The sequence below is a fragment of the Pocillopora damicornis genome, chromosome 5, assembly GCF_964200805.1.
Source record: "Pocillopora damicornis chromosome 5, jaPocDami1.2, whole genome shotgun sequence".
Taxonomy (NCBI): domain Eukaryota; kingdom Metazoa; phylum Cnidaria; class Anthozoa; order Scleractinia; family Pocilloporidae; genus Pocillopora; species Pocillopora damicornis.
The window spans coordinates 10699346-10721350 of NC_142674.1; the positions used below are offsets into that span (position 1 = coordinate 10699346).

At 36.2% G+C, this 22005-nt stretch overlaps 1 protein-coding gene across 4 annotated transcripts; it reads right to left on the minus strand.

The window, feature by feature from the left end:
• Window positions 1-867: 867 nt before the first annotated feature.
• On the minus strand, window positions 868-17387 carry LOC113681443 (hemicentin-1-like). 4 transcript variants are annotated; one of them, XM_089208053.1, is made up of 16 exons: window positions 16526-17387; window positions 12965-13008; window positions 12586-12649; window positions 12092-12265; window positions 10679-10930; window positions 9626-9949; window positions 8592-8855; window positions 8177-8458; window positions 6685-6933; window positions 6119-6364; window positions 4932-5204; window positions 4479-4760; window positions 3725-4006; window positions 3313-3435; window positions 2386-2431; window positions 868-1910 (listed from the first exon to the last, which is right to left on the minus strand). In XM_089208053.1, exons 3-15 carry the CDS (start codon window positions 12641-12643, stop codon window positions 2394-2396), a joined length of 2847 nt encoding a protein of 948 aa, XP_089064179.1. In that variant the 5' UTR covers window positions 12644-12649; window positions 12965-13008; window positions 16526-17387; the 3' UTR covers window positions 868-1910; window positions 2386-2393. The 4 variants fall into 4 exon arrangements, 3 of the variants coding, with proteins under 3 accessions (XP_089064179.1, XP_089064180.1, XP_089064181.1); XR_016187090.1 differs by having other exon boundaries at window positions 2386-3435; XM_089208055.1 differs by lacking the exons at window positions 868-1910; window positions 2386-2431; window positions 3313-3435 and adding an exon at window positions 4202-4320 and having other exon boundaries at window positions 3869-4006; window positions 16526-17385.
• Window positions 17388-22005: the final 4618 nt, after the last annotated feature.

A 22005-nucleotide genomic window follows, 5' to 3' on the forward strand; every position in this document is an offset into this window, starting at 1 on the left:
AAAGATTCTCTATCTTCGAAAATTTGCTCAAAACAGTCAGGAACAACAACGAAGGTCCTCAGCTGCTTAAAGATACCGCTGACTAGTATGCGTTTTATCGCAAGTTGTGAGAACGTCGTCCCCAGGTTCCAGACCTCGCCAATTCTTCCCTTTCCTCCCCCCCCCCTCCCCCCTCCCCGCCCCGGACTGTTCTCTTAATCCCCTTGAAAAAACTCTTCTACAGCCAGCGCTGAAGAGTTTTATTACAGTTTTTATCATAATGAGGGGCTAGAAAATAAACTAACGAGAACTCCCCTTTTAGGCTTGGATAAATCTATATATTAGAAATAATAAAAAAGTTGCGATTGTCTTTAGCCGGCATAGTATTATATCAGAGGTAAGATAAATCGGGGAGAAAGCTGCCATGGTCAGTCAACCTGGATTGAAACACTTCAGCAATACAGTGGATCAGAACATTGATAACAGAGGCATTTACAACTTATCCTTCTGTAACATCTTAAAATTATCGAATCAGTTAAAAAATATTGTTGTTTCCTCGAGCGCCGGTGTATTTTATAATTGCGAAACATCGAAAAATCCTAACTGACTCCTTTGTTATCATGATGACAAACTCGAAGGTTCCCCTAGACAAACACGCAGTTCTAAACAGACCGATAAAGCATGCGTCAAAGACGCGACCAGCTATAGCTTCGTCCGTAAGTGTGAAAAGTTGAGAATGTGGATAACTCATTTAGTGATATACATGAAGATGCTATTTCATAGATGCGGCCATCGCTTAAGTCTGAGGACGTCATCCAAAAGCTTAATGAGGATACAGAATGGTTTCAATCTCAACTGACTTGTTAATCAATAAATAGCCATAAGATAAGCCTCTAATCATTTTATTGCAGATATTAAGTAGAGTGTTTTATATTATGTTAAATACAACTTGTTGTGTTTAGATAGTGTACAAAATTAAACGCTCATACGTGCTCTCATTTCGTCCGGTTTTTAAACAAGCATTCCATTTACCATGGTAAAATTGTTTCCATCTACCACAGTATGAACCCTTTACATGGCGTTTTATTTTTCTCATACGAATCGAAAACACTAAAGAAAATTATTAATTTGAATTAACTCACACTCTATTAAGACGGTTCTCTCCGTTTATGACAAAAGCATTTAATACTAGCAGCAAAACGGTAAATGTCAATAACAATGCTCTCGCTTGTTTTCAAATAAAGGTAACTTGAAAGTTAAACAAATCATTAGAAATGATGAAATATGTAATTTAAAGAAGATACTTCGTCGAGGGATAAGTGCTAGTTAATACCTCACGACTAATTCATTACCAAACTATAAAATTTTTTACCAAATTTCATATCTCCATTAGGAGATCTCTTACCAGGTCTGCTATAGACAAATTTACTAAATGGTTTTACAACACAACAATGAAAAGCTCGCCAAGTACAGCTATCGACATAAACGAGCCGTTTTTCAAGTTAGTTGTTTTTTGTTTCTTTCTTTCTTTCTCTTCTGATTTAATCGATGACGGAAGTTTAATTCATATCTATTCAAATTTCCTTATTGTGAAACCGATTAAATTATTTATTACTGGCATCCTTTAAGAATTTATTAATTGTTTTTTGTGCTTTTATTATTATTATTTTGTGAATCAAGGACAAAGCTTTCACATATTCTTCTAATATTAATATTGGAAAATTTAACTAACACAAACCTAGACTTAGTTTAGCACCGAGAAGTGACGATTATGTACCCTAACGACGGTCACTGGCCCATTTTCCCAATCTCTTAGCTGGGGCCTTCTCTGCAGCTTCCTCACTTGGTCCTGCATCTTCATTTCCCAGATCTTCAACCCTGGAGTATTTTGCCTTGTCATAAGCGCCCATGTCAAGAAGTTCCAAATATGTCTTAAAAGAAAGTAACAAATGGGGTTACACTTTAGCCGCAGAGCGTAAAAACACTGTAAAGTTAAGCTGAAAAGTGCGATCACTTCCCCAGCGTACTGAGAATCTCTGTGTTTTAAAATCGCGGGTATAATTTTGCGAGTTTCTTATTTCCTCTCGGAAAATAGAGGAGTTGCAAGTAGGTGGATAGAACTGAGCCGTCTTATGCCCTGGGGACGATCACAACCGACGTAAATATCAGAAGGAGCCAACAAGTTGAATTACTCGTAAATGGCCTTGCGGGCTGGAAAATGTCTCTTGCCAGAAGTATGAATGGTCTCAGTTGAAGCTTTCATAGACTGAATGGAAATAAAACCAATGCTAGGAAATATTGCTTCCAATATATGGGGACAAGGTAAGAAGTTTGAAAAGTTATAACTGAAATGCATGAAATATTGGGAAGTTGTCATTTCTAGAAACAAACCTCCAACTCATCTACCTGTGCATTCAATGGCTCCATCTGAATTGCCTGCTCTTGGTCAGGACTAAATATTGGAAATTAACATTGCATACTTTCAGGTTCAAAACAAAGAAAAGTGATAAAAAGAAAAGAGAAATAATCTCTCTTGCCGATAGTGAGAAAACAATATTGTTACTAAACCAAGACCTTAAATTATTACAAAATATATCAGTAATTATTGTTATTTAAGTACACTTTGTCAATCGGATGAAGGTCAACAATAGCCCCGTGGTTTGTTAAAATCAATAAAGAAACAGTTGGTTTTAAAATCAGAAAAATTTTACGTGGATTCCAAGTTTTACTTCAAAGTACTAAATCCATTGATTAATCTAACCGAAAATAGATGGAAGGTACTTAAGAGATAAAAAAATTAAACAAAGGAATTAATGAAGCCGACTCTATCAGCACTAGAGGAATGTTAATAATGCATCATAAACACGGTAAAAGTAAAGTCACTGCGATATGATTTTTGTTATCGTCATCATGCAATGGGGAATTTTTTCGATGAATAGAAGGTAAAATAGTTGACTTACAGAGCCATAGCTGCAATTCCAAATAATGAATTAAAGGAGATAGAGAAGGTAAAACTGTGCATTAATTTATTAAATCGAATATTCCAATAAAATTTCTGTGAAGTGGCAGAATATTTTGAATTTGCACAAATTAGGAGTGACGCGATATTTTCTGAATTTAAAATTATTATCAATACATATACAGATGTGAAAAAACTCTACATTAGCATTTTTTGGCCGCACGCGAGTAATTCTTATAAAAATATCTCTACTCTTAGACTCGTAGCTCAGTGTTCCCCATGCCCTTCAGTAAACATGTTTAATAGGTTTAAACATTTCCTTCTATTACTTTCAGACAAAGAAATCTGAAATAACACAGAAAAATGGACGTCACCTGTCCTTCGACGCTTCCAGAAATGCCAGGCAATTAGCGAAATGGCAATCGCTGCCGCCACTGATCCACCAATGTAATACCACAAAGTGTTGAAACTTTGCATAGCTTGTGGCACTTGCTTCGCTAATTGTGTGAGATAGATAAATGACCATTAGACAAATCTCGACGGTAGTAAAAGTACTAATAAAATTCAAGTTATTTGGAAAAGCTTTGGAATAGCTTAGCACAGTATTTAACTCGTGATTGACACCTGATCTTTGAAACGAAATACCTGAAGTTTAGAAAGCAATGCAAGGTAATTTCATGTAAATGGTCAGGTGACCCATATTTGTTTCGTCTTTAACTGACAAACAGCTTTAATCTATTTGGAAATATATTTTTTAATCAGTAAAGTTGTATAACACCAACTTACCTTTGACGTTTATTTTTTCAAAGGAACGGGAGACAAAATCGAGCTTGTTACGTGCCTCACAAGAATAGACACCACTGTCCTCCTTCACAACTTCAGTTATAGTAAGTTCACTCATCTTTTTATCGAGTCTTGTATTAATCTGTGCTCTTTCTGGTGGTGAGTCTCCATCTTTTTTCCAAGTTACATTTATTGTTTCTTCGTTGACGTTGCAGGACAATGTGAGGTTGTCTCCTACTGTGAGTGCTCGATACTGATTTGAAACAACTTGAGCAGAGGCTTTTCCTACGTTAAGAAAAAGGCAATTGATTAAAATCCTGCTCCACATTTGTCACCCTCACCGTCAGCAGCAGTTCAGTGTCAGCGTCACGTAATTGGCATCGCCATGGTTATCGTCGGCGTCATCAACACGGTCAGCGTCAGCGTCATCATAATCGTCATCGTCATCGTCATCGTTATCGTCATTATCATTAAACTTACCCTAAATACGCAGTGTTACAGAGGAACTAGTTTTATTTGCTTTCTTTTCCATTGTCGTTTGGAATAGCTTTGCCCATTATTTAACTCGTGATTGACACCTGCTCTTTGAAACGAAATACCTGAAGTTCATAAAGTGATACAAGGTAATTTCATGTAAATAGGTCAGGTGACCTATGTTTGTTTCATCTTTAACAGATAAACAGTTTCAATCTATTTGGAAATATATTTTTTAGTCAGTATAGTATTTTTTTAAGACACAACGGTAACGCCAACTTACCTTTGACATCTATTGTTACAGATGACCTGGCAACAAAACCGAGCTTGTTACGTGCCTCACAATTATACACACCACTGTCCGCCTTCCTAACTTCAGTTATAGTAAGTTCACTAATTTTTTCATCGAATCGTGTATCAATCTTTGCTCTTTCGGGTGGTGGGTCTTTATCTTTTCTCCAAGTTACAGTTGTTGTTTCTTCGTTGACGATGCAGGTCAATTTGAGGGAGCTTGTTACTGTGAGTGGTGGATACCAACCTGGAACAACTTGAGCAGAGCTTTTTCCTACGTTAAGAAAAAGGAAATTGATTAAAATGCTGGTCCACATTTGTCACCCTCACCGTCAGCAGCAGTTCAGTGTCAGCGTCATGTCATCGTCATCGCCATGGTTATCGTCGGCGTCATCGTCACGGTCAGTGTCTTCATCATCGTTATTGTCATTATCATCAAACTTACCGTAAACACGTAGTGTTGCAAAGGAAATACTGGTATTTGCTTTATTTTTCGCTTTACACTTGTAAGTCCCTTCCATCCCTTTTGTGACGATTGAAAATTCCAGGAATGATTCTCCTTCGTGATTGAATTGATTGATACCAGATGGCAGGTCAACATTATTAAAAACCCAGACTAATGTTGGTGTTGGCACACCTGAGGCTCGGCAACTGAAGTTCACAGAGTTTCCCTCGGTAACAGACTGGTTTATTGGAGGCTCTATAATCTGGGGAGATACTTCAATTTAAAAAAAAATCCAAAGTTAGCAAGGTTCGCGTAGTCCAGTTTAGCCCCATTTATCCAATCTTTGATAAAACGAGGAAACAACAACAGCGACAAAATATCAAAACAAAAAACGCAATGTTCAAGCCTATTTTTGACCAAGGTCAATTTTTTTCAAAGGTTTTCTTCGCGTTCAGCATAAAAAGATATTGTTTGCCCTTAAGTTGTCCCAGTTGTCCCAATAACATTCATCCTTTTCTTGTTGGTTGTCGAGTGTGATGTTAAAAACACATATGTTCAACGACTATCAGTTTCCTTTTTTTAGCAGTTTATATTGAATTCGAAAAGTTATTAGGCGATGATGATCAAAACAATGTAAAACATTTGCATTCTTAAATCAAAAAAAGGAAAGGAAATGTGTCATTTGACGTTTCCAAATTGCGTGTTTTAATATGAGTTCACGGATAAAAATGTTAGAGTGGACAACAGGATTTGCAATTCCTTAATAGCGGGAGGTGTTTTTAGTTATTTCTTTGGTCACGGATTTAGCTTCATTAACAATCTGGGTGTGTGTAAGTCAGAATCAACTGTACGTGATCAGGTACCCTTTTCTAAAGAAAAAGAGTACTAATGTTGGTAATTTGAAACAAGTTATAAGAATGTTCCTTTAAAATCTCCTTCCAACCTCAATCCTTAATATTTAGGTAATGATACATTCAAAGCCAAGTTGATGAACTATCTTTAACACTAATGAAAATGTATCATAAGATCATGACTTCTTAGTTCCTTGGTCGTCGACATTCTTAGAGGAAAAGGATGAAAAGAGAAAGAAAAAAATAGGTCTATTTAAATTTGGCTTAAGCTCAAAAACAAACGCTTTGTTAAGTTACAAGTTTGATAAATGACATAAACTACAATATAGAGTTTACCTGTGACATCGATCCAGAAGGAAGAGTTTGCTTTTCCATAATCATTTTTAGCTGTACATTCATAATAGCCTTTATCTTTAAACGTCGCTCGTCTAATAACTAAGGTGTTGGTTTTATTAAGTAGCACTCCATCCTTGGTCCAGTTGACATATACTTGTGGATCACCTTTCAAATAACACTCTTTTGTAAATGTGGAGTTAAATGCAATGGTGAGATTTCTAAGCTCATCAGTAACACGGGGTGGAACTGCAAAGTAAGCATATAAATACAAATTACAAAATTAGAAGCCACCCAACGGGCCCCCCCTCCCCCCACCCGCAAAAAGAAAAAAAATTAAACAAATTAATAAATAACAATTTAAAAAAGAAAACGATGAACAATTTTTTGATCATATCAAACAAATGCTTTTAAAAACCATGTTAGTCAGGCTAAATTACTAGCTTAGGCATGAAACCATCATATTTTTAGAGCAGGAACAAAAGAACAAGTGTAAAGATTTTCCAGTTCTTCGCAATAAATATCTAATCAAGTTGTGTGAAGAATTACTGTACACTTGACGTACACACCCTTTACAGAAATGTCAATGTCTTTGGTGGAAAAGCCTGCTGCATTCTCTGCCTTACAAGTGTACTGCCCTTCGTCCTCCTTTGTTATCTCAGAAAAGAAGAGAGACAAACTCTGTCCTTGAAATGTATTATTCTTGAACCAGGTGATCTGAGGTTCAGGCCGACCCTCCACAACTTTACAAGTCAAGTTCACACTGTTTCCTTCTATGATGAGATTGCTTGCTCCAGAAATATCCACTTTTGGTCGAACTAAGAGGTAAATAAATAACATGTCCTTGGAAAATCGGAGGTATTCCAATATCATTTACACTGAACACGTTAAACGCCGTAACTAAATAAACATTTGAAAATGACACTAGCGCTTGATATGAAATATAATCATCTGTCAGGTCTATATACTCCTATTATCTCGGACCAGTTTACGAAAGACAGAGGGCGCAGCTATTATTGCTAATCCCCACATAGAGAGTTATAGGAGCAATCGATAACCTTATCATCCTACAATCTTGGTTCGCGAAAACGCTGATAGCTTGCCACAGCATTTAAAGAACCGAAAGCATTCCATTCACTTCACTGATGTTACAAATAGTAACAACACACTCGCCATCCATAGCACTGCATCTTTAAAACAAGAGCCCGTGGTTCACAAGATTCCCAGTGAGTAAGGCAAAGTTTACATCAGCGGAACAGGCAGACCTATGCAAGTAATGGTTAAACGAATAATATGGCAGATCGAGAAACGACATGCTAAGACAAAGGCCTCTGCAGTTTCAGACACCTGGAAACCACTTGCGCTGGACTGAAGTAGAGTATATTGATTGTGATCCTATTATTAGACACGCAGGGTAAAAGAGGCCATCCACGTAAGACTTCGCATGTTACAACATAAATTGGACATTGGGGTAGACATCCCAGAAACATGGATGCGGACCACAAGAAACACAACATAATAACTTTGCGACAGTGGACTCCGAAAGAACATTTGGTCAAAGTGTGCCAACCGAGGCCGGTGTGGGATTCTAGCCAATCACTGTCGAACAGAGTGTTTCATAAAGTCATGCATATCTACCGACCTTATTGTACGAAAACACGATATGCAGTCAAAAAGTCGCCATCCACATCCAAAGTAACTTAATGGCGAGACAAATGATTATACTGTATTCAGAAAGTGAATTCGTCACTATGACCAACCGAAGTCGTTTTTAAGCACATTACCAGTTTGAAAAGAAACTATAACCTTCATCAAAGGGCGCTTACTTTGAGTTATGACGAGGAGACTATATTGTTGATAAATAACTTAAGTATAATTTCTTTTAACATGACACCCTACCTTCAAACAACTGTAATCAACAAACACATTCACGATAAAATGTCGCCTCACATGGCTGCGGATATGAACAGCAAAAAGGTTTTGAAACTGAGTAAATTAAATGCATTACATTTGAAGAACTGACTTTATGACTTTCTATATATTATCTCATTGGTCACTCACTTATAACTGACACTAGTATGTTTTTATCTTTGCTTGTGACCCTCTGTGGTCCTTTTGTTTGTTTCATGGTACAGGTGAATGTTCCATTGTCTTCAGGCTTTACAAAACCAATACGCAGGCTGCCGTTGGATACTTGAGTGAATCGTTTCGGGTCTAAAGACTTTCCTCCTTTCTTACTCCAAGAAATCTGTGGACTTGGTGCTCCATCAGCACTACAGCTTATAACGCCAGACGTGTATGCAATAAAGGTTTGTTGGCCCAACGTCTTCTCAGTAAATCTTGCTGTTGAAAGGAGTAACGAAAAGCACTAATACAATAGCTACACTTTTAAAAGGTCAGAAGTGTACTTGTCTTACATGACATTGTCCTGCATGTTAAGCCTATTTCTACAAGATAAAAATATGTGTTTTCATACCATTAATGTAGACAATGTAATATTGAACATATTCCAATCTCTGGCATTCATATATTCCTCCATCAGACAGCTGCACATCATCAATGAACAGATCACCATTGTCTTCAGCCCTGATCCTTTCAGAAGTAGAGTTTGTTATTTCAAGCTTTCCCCCATTGATGACCCATCTAGCATAATTGGTTTTATTGTGTATAGAGCAGTGAAGCTTTTCTTTGCTACCAATATCAAAATAGAGTTCATCTCTTTCCAACACTTTCTTGTTTTCTGCAAAAAAGTGGTTCAGTTTAGATGTTGTCAAACTAAGTCAAATCTGTTTTAATCAACACCACAAGAAGAGAGAAAAATTAAATATATTTACCTGTACTAAAGCTTACATTGAGAATTTTTTAACTTTGTTACATTACTTTAAACAAAGTCACGTTAGCCATTATCAGAGTAATGTAACCTTTGAACAGAATAATATTGCATCCAAAAAAAGGTATGAAACCCATTAAAAAAATAGGTAACCCTCAACTGAAGTCAGGTGATCTTACGAGCAGTCATATTACCTTCATGAGAGTCATGTACACCCTAGCTAACGTCATTTCACTTCAAGATCAAGCTGAATCAAAAGTAGGTAAGTTCCTTAAAAAACTGTGATGCTGCGTCGATAGAGGAGTATAACACCCGCCATGACGAAGGGCCTACGCTCGAAATTCAAATTTGAAACTCTTTACGGGGACAAATTTATATTATCAACTCGCTTGATAAAATCAAAATCATCTATGTCATTTTAAGCCGACTCATGTTACCCTTAACCAAATCATGTCATCCCCAGACGAGGTCATGTCGCTATCTTAGGCGTAAATTCTGCGAACAGATATTGGCTTGTCCACGAGTCATAGGTTAGCAAAATGTCTTTAGAAATGGTCTTCTGGTCATCCGTGTATCTCAATTTACTCTGATTTCCCTTTACTTTAGAGGGTCAATGGGAGGAAGAAAGACAACCACGAAAACCAGAATCACTAATCAGACCTAAAAATTTAGTTGCTTACTTGGTTGACACAACACGTGAGAACCCTTGTCATTCGATTGACATTGAGATGGAATATTTAACTTTCCATCAATGCGATCACATGATGCAAGTTCTGACTCCTCTCCGGTGCAAGAGACATCGGACATTGCATAAGGTATTCCCTCATCCCCTACGTCTGACCCAATGAATTCCGCCAAAGCCTCTTCAAAGCCAAGTTGACGACAAATAACTTTAGCATCATTAAAATCCCATTCATTCTTGCATATCTTCGCCCATTTTCCCTTGTAAAATACTTCCACTCTTCCTCCATACTCCACATTTGCGCCATTCAAGCGAACAGGAACTTATGAAATTACAAAAAGTTCAATCCATTAAGATGGAAAATACTAATTGTCAAGAATCAAGAATCACGAAATGATAAATAGTTCATGCTAGTGTGGCAAAGTGTTTTGTCTTCAGTGAAATTCTGGATGCAAATTACTCAGTACTCGTACGTTGGATGTATCGTTCGTTGTCGTATGTGGTTTACACGTGCTTCAAATTGTAAAACCAGATAGTCTTTTTTTTAATTTTGGCAGATTCAAGACGTGTTTTCTTGGCCTTTAAAACGTTTACTTTCGGAGAACACAATAGGGTGATTTAGATTCATTTTTTTAAAGCAATTCCTATAGAATAATCAAGAAAAAGGCGTGAAGTTTAGTATAAGTGGAGTGAGAAATTGTGAAATTTCCTAGTTGCACGAAAGAGAGAGAAAAAAAGGAAACTAGAGGGATGAGATGGTTTTAAGGAAACTTACTGAAGGTTTTGGAGCTCGAGTTTGTGAAACCCAAATGCATGACTGCGCAGCTAGCTTCTTATTTCGGCCGTGATTCAACTATAATCTTGTTAGGGTGTAAACAGTAGAAAACAACTAAATTATTGGCGTTAGATACCTTTTGAGAACCTAAAAGATACCCGACGACGAACAGTCATTGATCTCGGGAAAGTTTTAATCTCCGGAGTGTGAGTAAATCTATCAAGTTACCATCTTTGGGGGTCATGTGGATATTAAATGAGTGCAATTTATTATTACCTTTACAAATTTGTTGTTTTTTTCCCAAGTTGCTTTGACATGTGGTCGGAATGGAACAATTGTAGTGGGTGGACATCTTTGAAGCATTGCCACGTTCTGCGAACCATGTATAGTAGCCCATGGCCATGCAGGTTTGGATTTCATCTGCGTCATCCCATTGACTGGTACAAAGCTTTTGCCAGCTGCTGTTTGAGAATATCTCCATCGTACCGACAGATGGGTTCTTCTCCGTTTCAAAACGCAAGGGAAATTCTTCAAAATATTCAACAACGACAAAAAAAGGATTGATAACTAAGGATAAAAATAAACAACGTGGACTACTTTAGCTTAGGTAAATTCTTGTGTTGATGATGTCTCCATATAATTACTTAGTAACAGTAGTCCTTGCATTGTTGAAAAGTTTCTTTTCAGTTTATGGTGGAAGAATTTCCTGCTAAGCTAACATGATTTTCTTTCCTCGTAGTTATGAACACTACTGAACTAGTAGTGGAAATAAAGCCTGAAAAAATTAAGGCCCGTACGGGATTTGAACCCATGACCTCTGCGATACCAGTGCAGCGGTCTACCAACTGAGCTAACAAGCCAACGAGGAGCTGGCCCTTATGTTGGATCAAAATAAACCTTCGAAGTGGTGAATAATGGCTGTAAACAAATGAAAATCATATGAGTGCACCGCGGTTGAAGAAACGAACAGAGAATCAATCCTTGCAGTTCTGAAAACTACTGAACTAGTAGTTAAAATAAGGCCTGAAAAAAGTCAGGTCCGTACGGGATTTGAACCCACGATCTCCTACAGGCCTGAACTTTCTCAGGCCTTATCTCAATTACTAGTTCAGTAGTTTTCAGAACTGCGAAGATTGATTCTTTATTTGTTTTTTCAACCGCAGTGCACGCATATGATTTTCATATGTTTACAGCCATAATTTTCTTTGCCAGCAGGTCAATTAGTAACTGAGGTTCTTGCATTGTTAAGAATGTTTCTTGTCAGTAGATGATAGTTAACATCACCGGCTTTGCTAACAAAGTATTGCTTATGGGCAGTTCAACGACATTCGTAATTGCCATTGCGCAGGTGATTCAAACTTCTTATTGAGCGGCCACGAAAACTTGTGCTAAAAATTTAGTACCTATTGTAGTACTAATTTTAGTAAATATTTGTTTTGTTTCTTCCAAGAAAAGCATGGTGAATTCCATACATGTACAGAGTTCGTGCATTCATTAAGGATTTCTGACTTAAAATGAAATCCTTACTTTTAATAACTTGTGCATTTCACATATTTTACCTGGATGATTATGTGATTAAAATTCAAATTCAGCAGTTCCGTTCATTTGTTGTTGCTCTTATTTTTATTCCTTTGTTTGTTCATTTTTGTTTCAACTACGAAATCAGAAAAGCTGCAGTTTGTATGTTACCTTCATGGCAACTGGACATGTTACTACACTCTCTCAGCAGTGCTCTGATCCCATCGCAGTGTTTCCCACCATATGCTGGTTCTGGATTGATACATTCTCTCTTTCTTGTTTGTATACCACCAAATGGCTTAGAACAGATGCTCCAGGAGTTCCACTTACTCCAGCCACCATCCACTAACAATGTTGTCAACAAAAACAGTTGAGAAACAAACACAGACGACATGTTTGAATCATTTAACAAAATACAGTTTGTAAGACAGTGGCGCAGTCTGTATTTCTACCTTCCTCTATAATTACTTGAATGCTCAAGTTAACATTTAGTTGCAGCAAGCTCATTAATTTGGTATTTGGCGATTCTGTAGGGTTGGCATTGAACTAAGAAATGATGCCTTAGCCAAGCAGAATATCACCGTTAGACTGTGTTTTCTTGAAAAACTTATTTCCTTGGAAATGATTAAAATAGTAATTTACATACAAACAACGGGGTAACATACTCGCAGATGTGCATGGAACGGCTACCAGTGTGAGCAATAGAACAGCCTGAGGATTCATGACAATCTTCATGGAAAAATCAAAGTAAAAGAATAAAAACATTAACGACGAAGAAATCGGAGCGTTTTTCAAACGGAACTGGAACACTTAATAATAGAAATTTAATTAGTCACGCTTCGATTAGCTGTGTCACTTGTTCGTCAAAACATTCCTAAAGCCATATGTAGTAAATTCTAATTAGACAAGTTCAACTGGAATTTTATAACCAATTTGTTCGGTATAAAAATAAAAATCACATCGAAAATAACAGAGAAATTTCATAACGAAACTTGTTAAAGCACATCAGTGTAAAAGTTCGACGCGTTTCAAATGAGCATTTACCTCTGGCGCTACATACTTCTTAAAATAAATCCTCCGTTACTCTTCTGTTGAGATAGAAAAGGCAATAGGGCTCATGAGAATTTATATAATTATAATGATGATGATATTGGTAATAATGAAAAAAATATCATTTATGAAGATGATATAAATAACAATGATATATAGACATATAATAATCATGTAGCTTTAATTTTTTCCTAGCTCGACGAGCAATCTTCAAATTAGCATATTATTCTTTCTGTTCATCACAATTTAAACTTATGACATCATTATTATTTAAAAAAAAGCCAATCAAGTAATACATCTTTAGTGCGTACAACCATCTGGTAACAAATACCATGATTAGCTTACTGACGTCACTGGACTGTTTTTTTTCAGCAGTTATCAGCGACCAACAACATATAAAATTAAAAAGCCTTCCCAAACAAAGTGGAGATTCGCCAGATATAAAACCTCGTTCTGTGATGACACAAACAATAAAAAGGATGAAGATGACGAATATTTTGCATAAGAATGTATTTCAGAGCCATTAACTATATTCTTTGAATGTTTATGACTTCACTTCGAAGCGAGCCAATAAGAGGACAGCAAAATCGTCCCATGGCAACCATCTGGTGTAGAATTTAGTGTTAACTAAAAGTAGTTTATTTAAACAGTTTTTCCTTCTAAACAGTTTTAAACTAATTGTAAATAAATTTCAGTTCACTGCCAAAGCTATTTCTTAGAATGAAAAGTAATTTATTTAAACTATTTTTTCCCTTCTGTACGGTTTTGAGTTAATTGTAAACTAATTCCAGCTCACTGCCAAAGCTGATGGAAAACTCATTTTTGTTTTAATCATTACCTTTCATTGACACCGCTCTACCCTAAGATCTCCTCTATTTTTAATGCGCAAAATAAAACTACCGTTGAATTTATTTGCCGTAATCGTGCCAAACATTTCTATAGGCATTATCTTCGTTTAAAATACGCCAATCAAGTAAGAGATTGTTAACGCTTGCAACCATCTGGTGACGAGTAGCATAATAATTTTACTGGCGTCATTAGACTGTTGAAAAAAAGTTGTCAAAATTGGATTCTGGAGATTCTAGTATCACGACCAGTTTACCATTTCGTTTATCTTTTTTCTGTCAAGTTTTGCTACTTGCAGAAGAAAACAAATCATATGGTAATAATAACTTTTTCAACTTTTCCTTCTGATGAAAAATTGATCATTTCGAAACGAAGTGGTTCTTTGCTAGATATAAAACCTCGTTACGTGGTAACACAAACAATAAAAAGGAAGAGGACATGGATTTTGCATAGGAATGCATTTTAGAATACAATAACTATTTTTTTAAATTTTTACGACTTCACTTTGAAGCGAGCCAATAAGAGGACAGAAAAACTATCCCATTGCAACCATCTGGTGTAGAATTAAGTACGTCTTAACTAAAAATAGTTTATTTAAACAGTTTTTCCCTTCTAAACAGTTCTGAGTTTATTGTAAATTAATTTCAACTAACTGCCAAAGCTAATGGAAAACTTATTTTTGCTTTTATTTGCCACATTCGTACCAAAAAAAGCATGTCTTTGGGCATCATCATTATTTCAAATGAGCCAATCAAGTAAGAGATCGTTAACGCTTGCAACCATCCAGTCACAAATGACATAATTGTTTTACTAGCGTCACTGGACTGTTGTAACCAATAGCTGTCAAAACTGGTGCTTTAAAAACTCAGGAGATTTAGCAAATTTACGAACGATTCATATTTAGTTTATCTTTTGTCTGTCAAGTTTTGCTTCTCGCATTTTTTTTGTTTGTTTTTTTTTTTTTTTGCGTAACCGTTTTCATTTCGTGTTTTGTTTTGTTTTTTTTTTTGCAGTTATTAGCAATTGAGAAGCGTTTAGCTATTTTCAACGACCAACAACGGATAAAATTAAAAACCCTACGATGCAATTGACCCAAGTCCATCATGGTAAATTCAATCGGCAGAATAAAAAAAAAATGGGTGAAGATCGTCAACGAAAATTGATTACACAGCGCATCACCAACAATTTGACAATTGAATTAAACAACTAAGCCTAGAATGAAACATGTTTTAGTGATCCGAACGATACCAGAAGGAAACAAGTGATATCATAATAATACCTCTCTCAACTTTTTCCTTCTGTTAAAAAATTGGTCTTTCCCAAAAAGTGGAGAGGTGCTAAATATAAAACCTCGTTACGTGATAACACAAAAAATGAAAAGGAAGAGGATGACATGGATTTTGCATAAGAATGCATTTCAGAATCCAATTACTATATTCTTTAAATATTTATGACTTCACTTTGAAGAGAGCCAATAGGAGGACATCAAAATTGTTCCATTGCAACCATCTGGTGTAGAATTAATTGTATGTTAACTAAAAATAGTTTATTTAAACAGTTTTTCCCTTCTAAACAGTTCTGAGTTTATTGTAAATTAATTTCAACTCACTGTCAAAGCTGATGGAAAACTCAATGTTTTGGTTTAATCATTATGTTTTAGTAACACCGCTGAATCTTAAGATCTCCTTTGTTTTTAATGCACAAATTAAAACTACTGTTGAACAAATTTGCCATAATCGTGCCGAAAAAAAAAAATGTCTTTGGGCATCATCATTATTTCAAATGAGCCAATCAAGTAAGAGATCGTTACCGCTTGTAACCATAGGGTAACGAATAACGTAAATATTTTATTAGCGTCACTGGACTGTTGTAAACGAGACGTATCGAAATTGGTGCTTTTACTAACTTCGGAGATTTAGCATTACGAACATTTCAATATTTAGTTTATCTTTTTTCTGCCGAGTTTTCCCTCTCGCTCTATTTTTTCGTACTTGTTTTCAATTCGTGTTTTGTTTTGATTCGTTTTAGTTTTTTTTTCAACAGTGACGAATGACATGACTAGCGTCATCAGACTGTATAACCGTTTGCTGTCAAAATTGGTCCTTTTAAAAACTCTGGAGATTTGAATATTACGAAGCGTTTAAAATTTGGTTTTTCTCTGTTCTGTCGACTTCTGCTTCCCGCCTGTTTTTCTTTTGGTACCTGTTTTTATTTCGTGCTTATTTCGTGGTGACGAATGACATAACTATTTTACCGGCGTCATCGGTCTGTATAACCGAGCGGTGTCAAAAATTGGTCCTTTTAGAACCTCTGGAGAATTTAGTATTACGAACAGTTTAAAATTTGGTTTTTCTCTGTTCTGTCGAGTTTTGCTTCTCGCTTTTTATTTCGTACCTGTTTTGATTTCGTGTTCTTTTGTTTTGTTTCGTTCTTTCAAACAGTTATTTACAATTGAGAAGCGTTGAGCTATTTTCAGCGACCGACAAAAAAAATAATTTAAAAAGCCTATATGCAACTGAATAAAATGCATCATGGTAAATGCCATCGGCAGAATCGAAATAAAATGGGTGAAGATCGTCAATGAAAATTGACGGCGAATCATCAACAATTTAACGATTGAATTAAACAACTAATAGGCCTAGAAACTCATTTTAGTGATCCGAACAATATCAGAAGAAAACTGACTAATCATGATAATGTCTTTCTCACCTTTTTCCTTCTGTTGAAATTTTGATTATTTCCAAAGTAAATGGAGAGTCGCTAGATAGAAAAAAAACAAGGTTAAAAACTCTGGAGATTTGAATATTACCAAGAGTTTAAAATTTGGTTTTTCTCAGTTCTGTCGACTTCTGCTTCTCGCCTTTTTTTTTCTTTTTTTTTTTTTCGTACCTGTTTTTATTTCGTGTTTATTTCATGGTGACGAATGACATAACTATTTTACCAGCGTCATCGGTTTGTATAACCGATTGCTGTCCAAAAACTGGTCTTTTTAGAACCTCTGGAGAATTTAGTATCACGAACAGTTTAAAATTTGGTTTTTCTCTGTCCTATAGAGTTTTGCTTTTCGTTCTTTTTTTTTGTGCCTGTTTTTATTTCATGTTCTTTTGATTTGGTTTGTTTTTTTGCAGTTATTGGCAATTGAGAAGCGTTTGGCTATTTTCAGCGACCGACAGTAAATATCATTAAAATCCGGCCTACAATGCGATTGACTAAAGTGTATCATGGTAAACTCAATCGGCAAAATCGAAATAAAATGGGTGAAGATCGTCAACGAAAATTGACAGCGAATCATCAACATTTTAACAATTGAATCAAACAACTAATAGGCCTAGAGTGAAACTCGTTTTAGTGATCCGAACAAGACCAGAAGAAAACAAATAATAGGCTTTCTCACTTCTCGCTTTTTTATTTTGGGCCTGTTTTTATTTCGTGTTCTTTTGTTTTGTTTCGTTTTTAGCAGTTACTGACAATTAAGAAGCGTTTAGCCGATTTCAGCGACCGGTAGCAAATATTATTAAAAACGCCTACAATGCAACTGAATAAAGTGCATCATGGTAAACACAATCGGCAGAATCGAAATAAAATGGGTGAAGATCGTCAGCGAAAATTGACAGCGAATCATCAGCAATTTAACAATTGAATCAAACAACTAATAGGCCTAGAATGAAACTCGTTTTAGTGATCCGAACAAGACCAGAAGAAAACAACTAATGATGAAAATGTCTTCCTCACATTTTTCCTTCTGTTGAAAAATTGATGATTTCCAAAGTAAATGGAGAGTTGCTAGATATAAAACCACGTTAAAAACTCTGGAGGTTTGAATATTACCAAGAGTTTAAAATTTGGCTTTCCTCTGTTCTGTCGAGTTCTGCTTCTCGCCTTTTTTTTTCCGTACCTGTTTTATTTTGTGTTTATTTCGTGGTGACGAATGACATAACTATTTTACCAGCATCATCGATCTGTATAACCGATTTTTGTCAAAAATTGGTCCTTTTAGAACCTCTGGAGAATTTTGTGTTACGAACAGTTTAAAATTTGGTTTTTCTGTTCTGTTGAGTTTTGCTTCTCGCTTTTTTTTCGTACCTGTTTTTATTTCGTGTTCTTTTGGTTTGTTTCGTTTTTTTTAACAGTTATTTACAATTGAGAAGCGTTGAGCTATTTTCAGCGACCGACAGCAAATATCATTAAAGAAGCCTATAATGCAACTGAATAAAGTGCATTGGCAGAATTGAAATAAAATGAGTGAAGATCGTCAACGAAAATTGAAAGCGAATCATCAACATTTTAACAACTGAATTAAACACTTAGTAGGCCTAGAGTGAAAAGAAGTTTATTTAAATAGTTTTTCCCTTCTGAATAGTTTTGAGTTCATTGTAAACTAATTTCAACTCACTGCCAAAGCTCATGGTAAACTTATCTTTTGTTTTAATCATTACCTTTTAGTGACACCGTTGAATCCTAAGATCTTCTTTCTTTTTAACGCGAAAATTTAAAACTGCCTTTGAATTTATTTGCCATAATCTCTTTGGGCATTATTATTATTTCAAATGAGTCAGTCAAGTAAGAGATCGTTAACGCTTGCCACCATCTGGTGACGAATAACATAACTCCATTACCGATTGCTGTCAAAATTGGTCCTTTTAAAAACTCCGGCGATTTAAAAATTTAAAATTTGGTTTTTCTCTGTTCTGTCGAGTTTTGCTTCTCGCTTTTTTTTTTCGTACCTGTTTTTATTTCGTGTTCTTTTAATTTGGTTTGTTTTTTGGAGTTATTGGCAATTGAGGAGCGTTTAGCCGATTTCAGCGACAGGCTGCAAATATTATTAAAAACGCCTACAATGCAACTGAATAAAGTGTATCATGGTAAACTCAGTCGGCAGAATCGAAATAAAAATGGGTAAAGATCGTCAACGAAAATTGACAGCGTATCAGCAACGATTTAACAATTGAATCAAACAACTAAGAGGCCTAGAATAAAATTTTTTTTAGTGATCCGAACACTAACAGAAGAAAACAACTTATTATGATAATGTCTTTCTCACCTTTTTCCTCCTGTTGAAAATTTGATTATTTCCAAAGTAAATGGAGGGTCGCTAGATATAACACCACGATCCGTGAAGACACAAACAATACAAAGGAAGAAAATGACGAGTATTTTGCAGAAGGATGTATTTCAGAATCCAATAACTATTATCTTTATATGTTTATGACCTCACTTCGAAGGGAGCCAATAATAGGACATCAAAATTGTCCCATTGCAACCATCTGGTGTGGAATTAAGTGTTAACTAAAAATAGTTTATTTTAATGGTTTTTCCCTTCTAAAGAGTTCTGAGTTGATTTAAAATTTTTTTTTAATTTCAATTCACTGCCAAAGCTTATCAAAAAATGAATGTTTTTGTTTCAATCACTATGTTCTAGTGACACCGCTGAATCCTAAGATCTCCATATTGTTTTTTTTATGCACAAATTAAAACTATTAGTAACTGAGAAGTGTTTAGCTATTTTCAGCGACCAACAGCAAATATAATTAATCAAAGGGCTCTTGGAGCCAGCTCATTCATGTTATGGCTTAAGTTTGTATTGATATCTTGGACTGTTTGAATAAGGTACAGTTGAATTCAGTTTATGTGAAAGTTCAAGACTTTTGGGCAGTTGTGTGATAAGAAAACTTGTTCATTTGTCGTGATGGGAATTGGAAATAAGGTTATGTGGGCTGGAGGTGGGATGGGCTGGGAGGGGTAGCATGCGAGACTACTTCCGTTCACGGTCTACAATGCAACTTCCGTCCATGGAATACAACTTCCGTCCACGGTCGACAACTTCCGTCAACATCACCAAGATACCTCAATCATTGCTTTCAGCATGAATGAGCTAAAAAACTTACAATGTAATTAATCAAAGTGCATCATGGTAAATTCAATCGGCTGAATTGAAATAAGATGGATGATGATCCTCAACGAAAATTTATTATACACAGCTTTTATCAACAATTCAACAACTGAGTTAAACAACTAATAGGCCTCGAATGAAACGTTTTAATGATCTAAAGGATACCGGAAGAAAACAAATAATATGATAATAATACCTTTCTCAACGTTTTCCTTCGGTTGAAAAAATTATTCCCAAACAAAGTGGAGAGTCGCCAGATATAAACCTCGTTCTGTGATGACACAAATAATAAAAAAGTAAATAAATAACAAAAAGGAAGAAGACGACGAGTATTTTGCACAAGGATGAATTTCAGAATCCAATAACTACTTTCTTTGAATGTTTACGACTTCAATTTGAAGCGAGTCAATAAGAGGACAGCAAAATTCATTTTGTAACGTAGGAAGGTCAGACTCTAAGTCCCTCTTTCTTCAGAGAGAGAGATGAAAACAAAGAGTGATGAAACCGAATAAAATTTGAATCAGTGTGAATGGTCACGAATGAAGCTTGTTTGATTTAAATTGACAGGTAGCCCGGTTCCAGATCTCACAACGTTAAGCCGCGGCTGCACGAGCGATTATTTACTTGCAATGGTGATGCGATTTTCTCTAAATTTGTCGCGTCGCCAGCGCGCGGTGCAAACTACCCGTGTAGCCACCCTCGTGCAAGTGCTGGGATGGCGACAGCTATTATATCGCTGAAAAAAATCGCGAGAAATTCGATGAGTTGAACTTTTCGTGACAAAATCACAAACTTTTTCACCCGTTTAGCCGCCACCGCGCGCCGGCGACGTGACAATGTTAAGAAAAAATCGCATCACCATTGCAGGCAAAAAATCGCTCGTGTAGCCGCGGCTTTAGAACAGGGTCTTGGTTTGCGTTTGTTGCGACGAAGTTTTTCATCCTCTGGAAAAAAAGTACAAAGAACAAAAATCGAGATGAATTTGAATTCTTTGAGAGATGAATAACTGAACGCCTCTGAAGGTTTTATGTACCGTGAACAGAGCATCTGATTTTCCAGACGGCAAGATTTGCGAGACAAGATAAGAAGTCTATCGTCTATGAATAAAGGGGTAAGTTTCTAAAAAAACTGTGGTGCTGTGTCGGTGGGAGAGTATAGCAGGTAATTTAGTGTTAACAACTGGGTTGATAACGTAAATTAGCCACCGTAAAGGGTGAAAAAGCTAACGTTTCGAGCGTTAGCCCTTCGGCTCGAAACGTCAGCTTTTTCAACCTTTACGGTGGCTAATTTACGTTTTCAACCCAGTTGTCAACACTAAATATCAAACGACACTTTCCACCGACGATCTTTATTACGTTACGGCTTATCCTCGAATGCATGTCGGAACATATTACTGGGATGCACGTTACTCGCATTTATTTTCATCGATGTCGACACATTGGTTTCGACAATAAATAATTTTGAAAGGAAACCCAAAAAGTAACCATCTAATGACAACGCAAATGCTTACAAAGTATTTAAACCGCGAGTGAGTTAGTTTTACAACATAGGGCGCGTGCTTGCCCTATACAAGTCCTGTTGAGCCGCCATGAATAAATCTTTATTTACGCACAGTGGATGGGTTTTTGTTTCTTTTTTTTTGTTTCATTTGATGAAGATCACAAAAAAGTGATCGGCATTCTATTAAAAGCAATGGCTTTGCTTAAGTTATCCATGAATGAAAACAAGACACAAAATGATGCTAAGTAGAAAAACGTCCGGGTGTAATGAGGACTGATACTCGCTAAGTAATGTTGTCGAAATTTAAGGTTAAGTCCGTCAGCGGTGGGAGTTTTCTAACTCATTTTCAACACAATCGAGCACAAAGTTGCACACTAGCACAGACACAGCCATCCCTTACAGAGGTTTATGAGGCCGAAATAAGGTGTCTTCGGGAAGAGAACCACAATTTGAGAATTTAGCGCAACTCCATTGCAACTCGGCTGAATGAAGTCGTAGAAAGTAATTTAGTGTTAACAACTGGGTTGAAAACGTAAATTAGCCACCGTAAAGAGTAAAAGCTTTTTTACTCTTTACGGTGGCTAATTTACGTTTTCAACCCAGTTGTTAACACTAAATTACCTTCTATACTCTCCCACCGACGCAGCACCACAGTTTCTTTAGAAACTTACCCCTTCGTGAATGAAGTCGTAGCTCAGCTTCAACTAGCAAATGCTGAAGGAATGCTGCTAAAGCAGAGAATTGCAGAGACTGAAAATGTTTTCTACAACACCGAAAAGGACTTCTGGCAATTATCACC

Coding starts and splice junctions, on each gene's coding strand:
- LOC113681443 (XM_089208053.1), bottom strand. CDS start 12,643: ATGAATCCTCAGGCTGTTCTATTGCTCACACTGGTAGCCGTTCCATGC. Junction 10,931..12,091: donor CATGTCCAGTTGCCATGAAG/GTAACATACAAA, acceptor AATATTTTGAAG/AATTTCCCTTGCGTTTTGAA. Junction 9,950..10,678: donor AAAACAACAAATTTGTAAAG/GTAATAATAAAT, acceptor TAATTTCATAAG/TTCCTGTTCGCTTGAATGGC.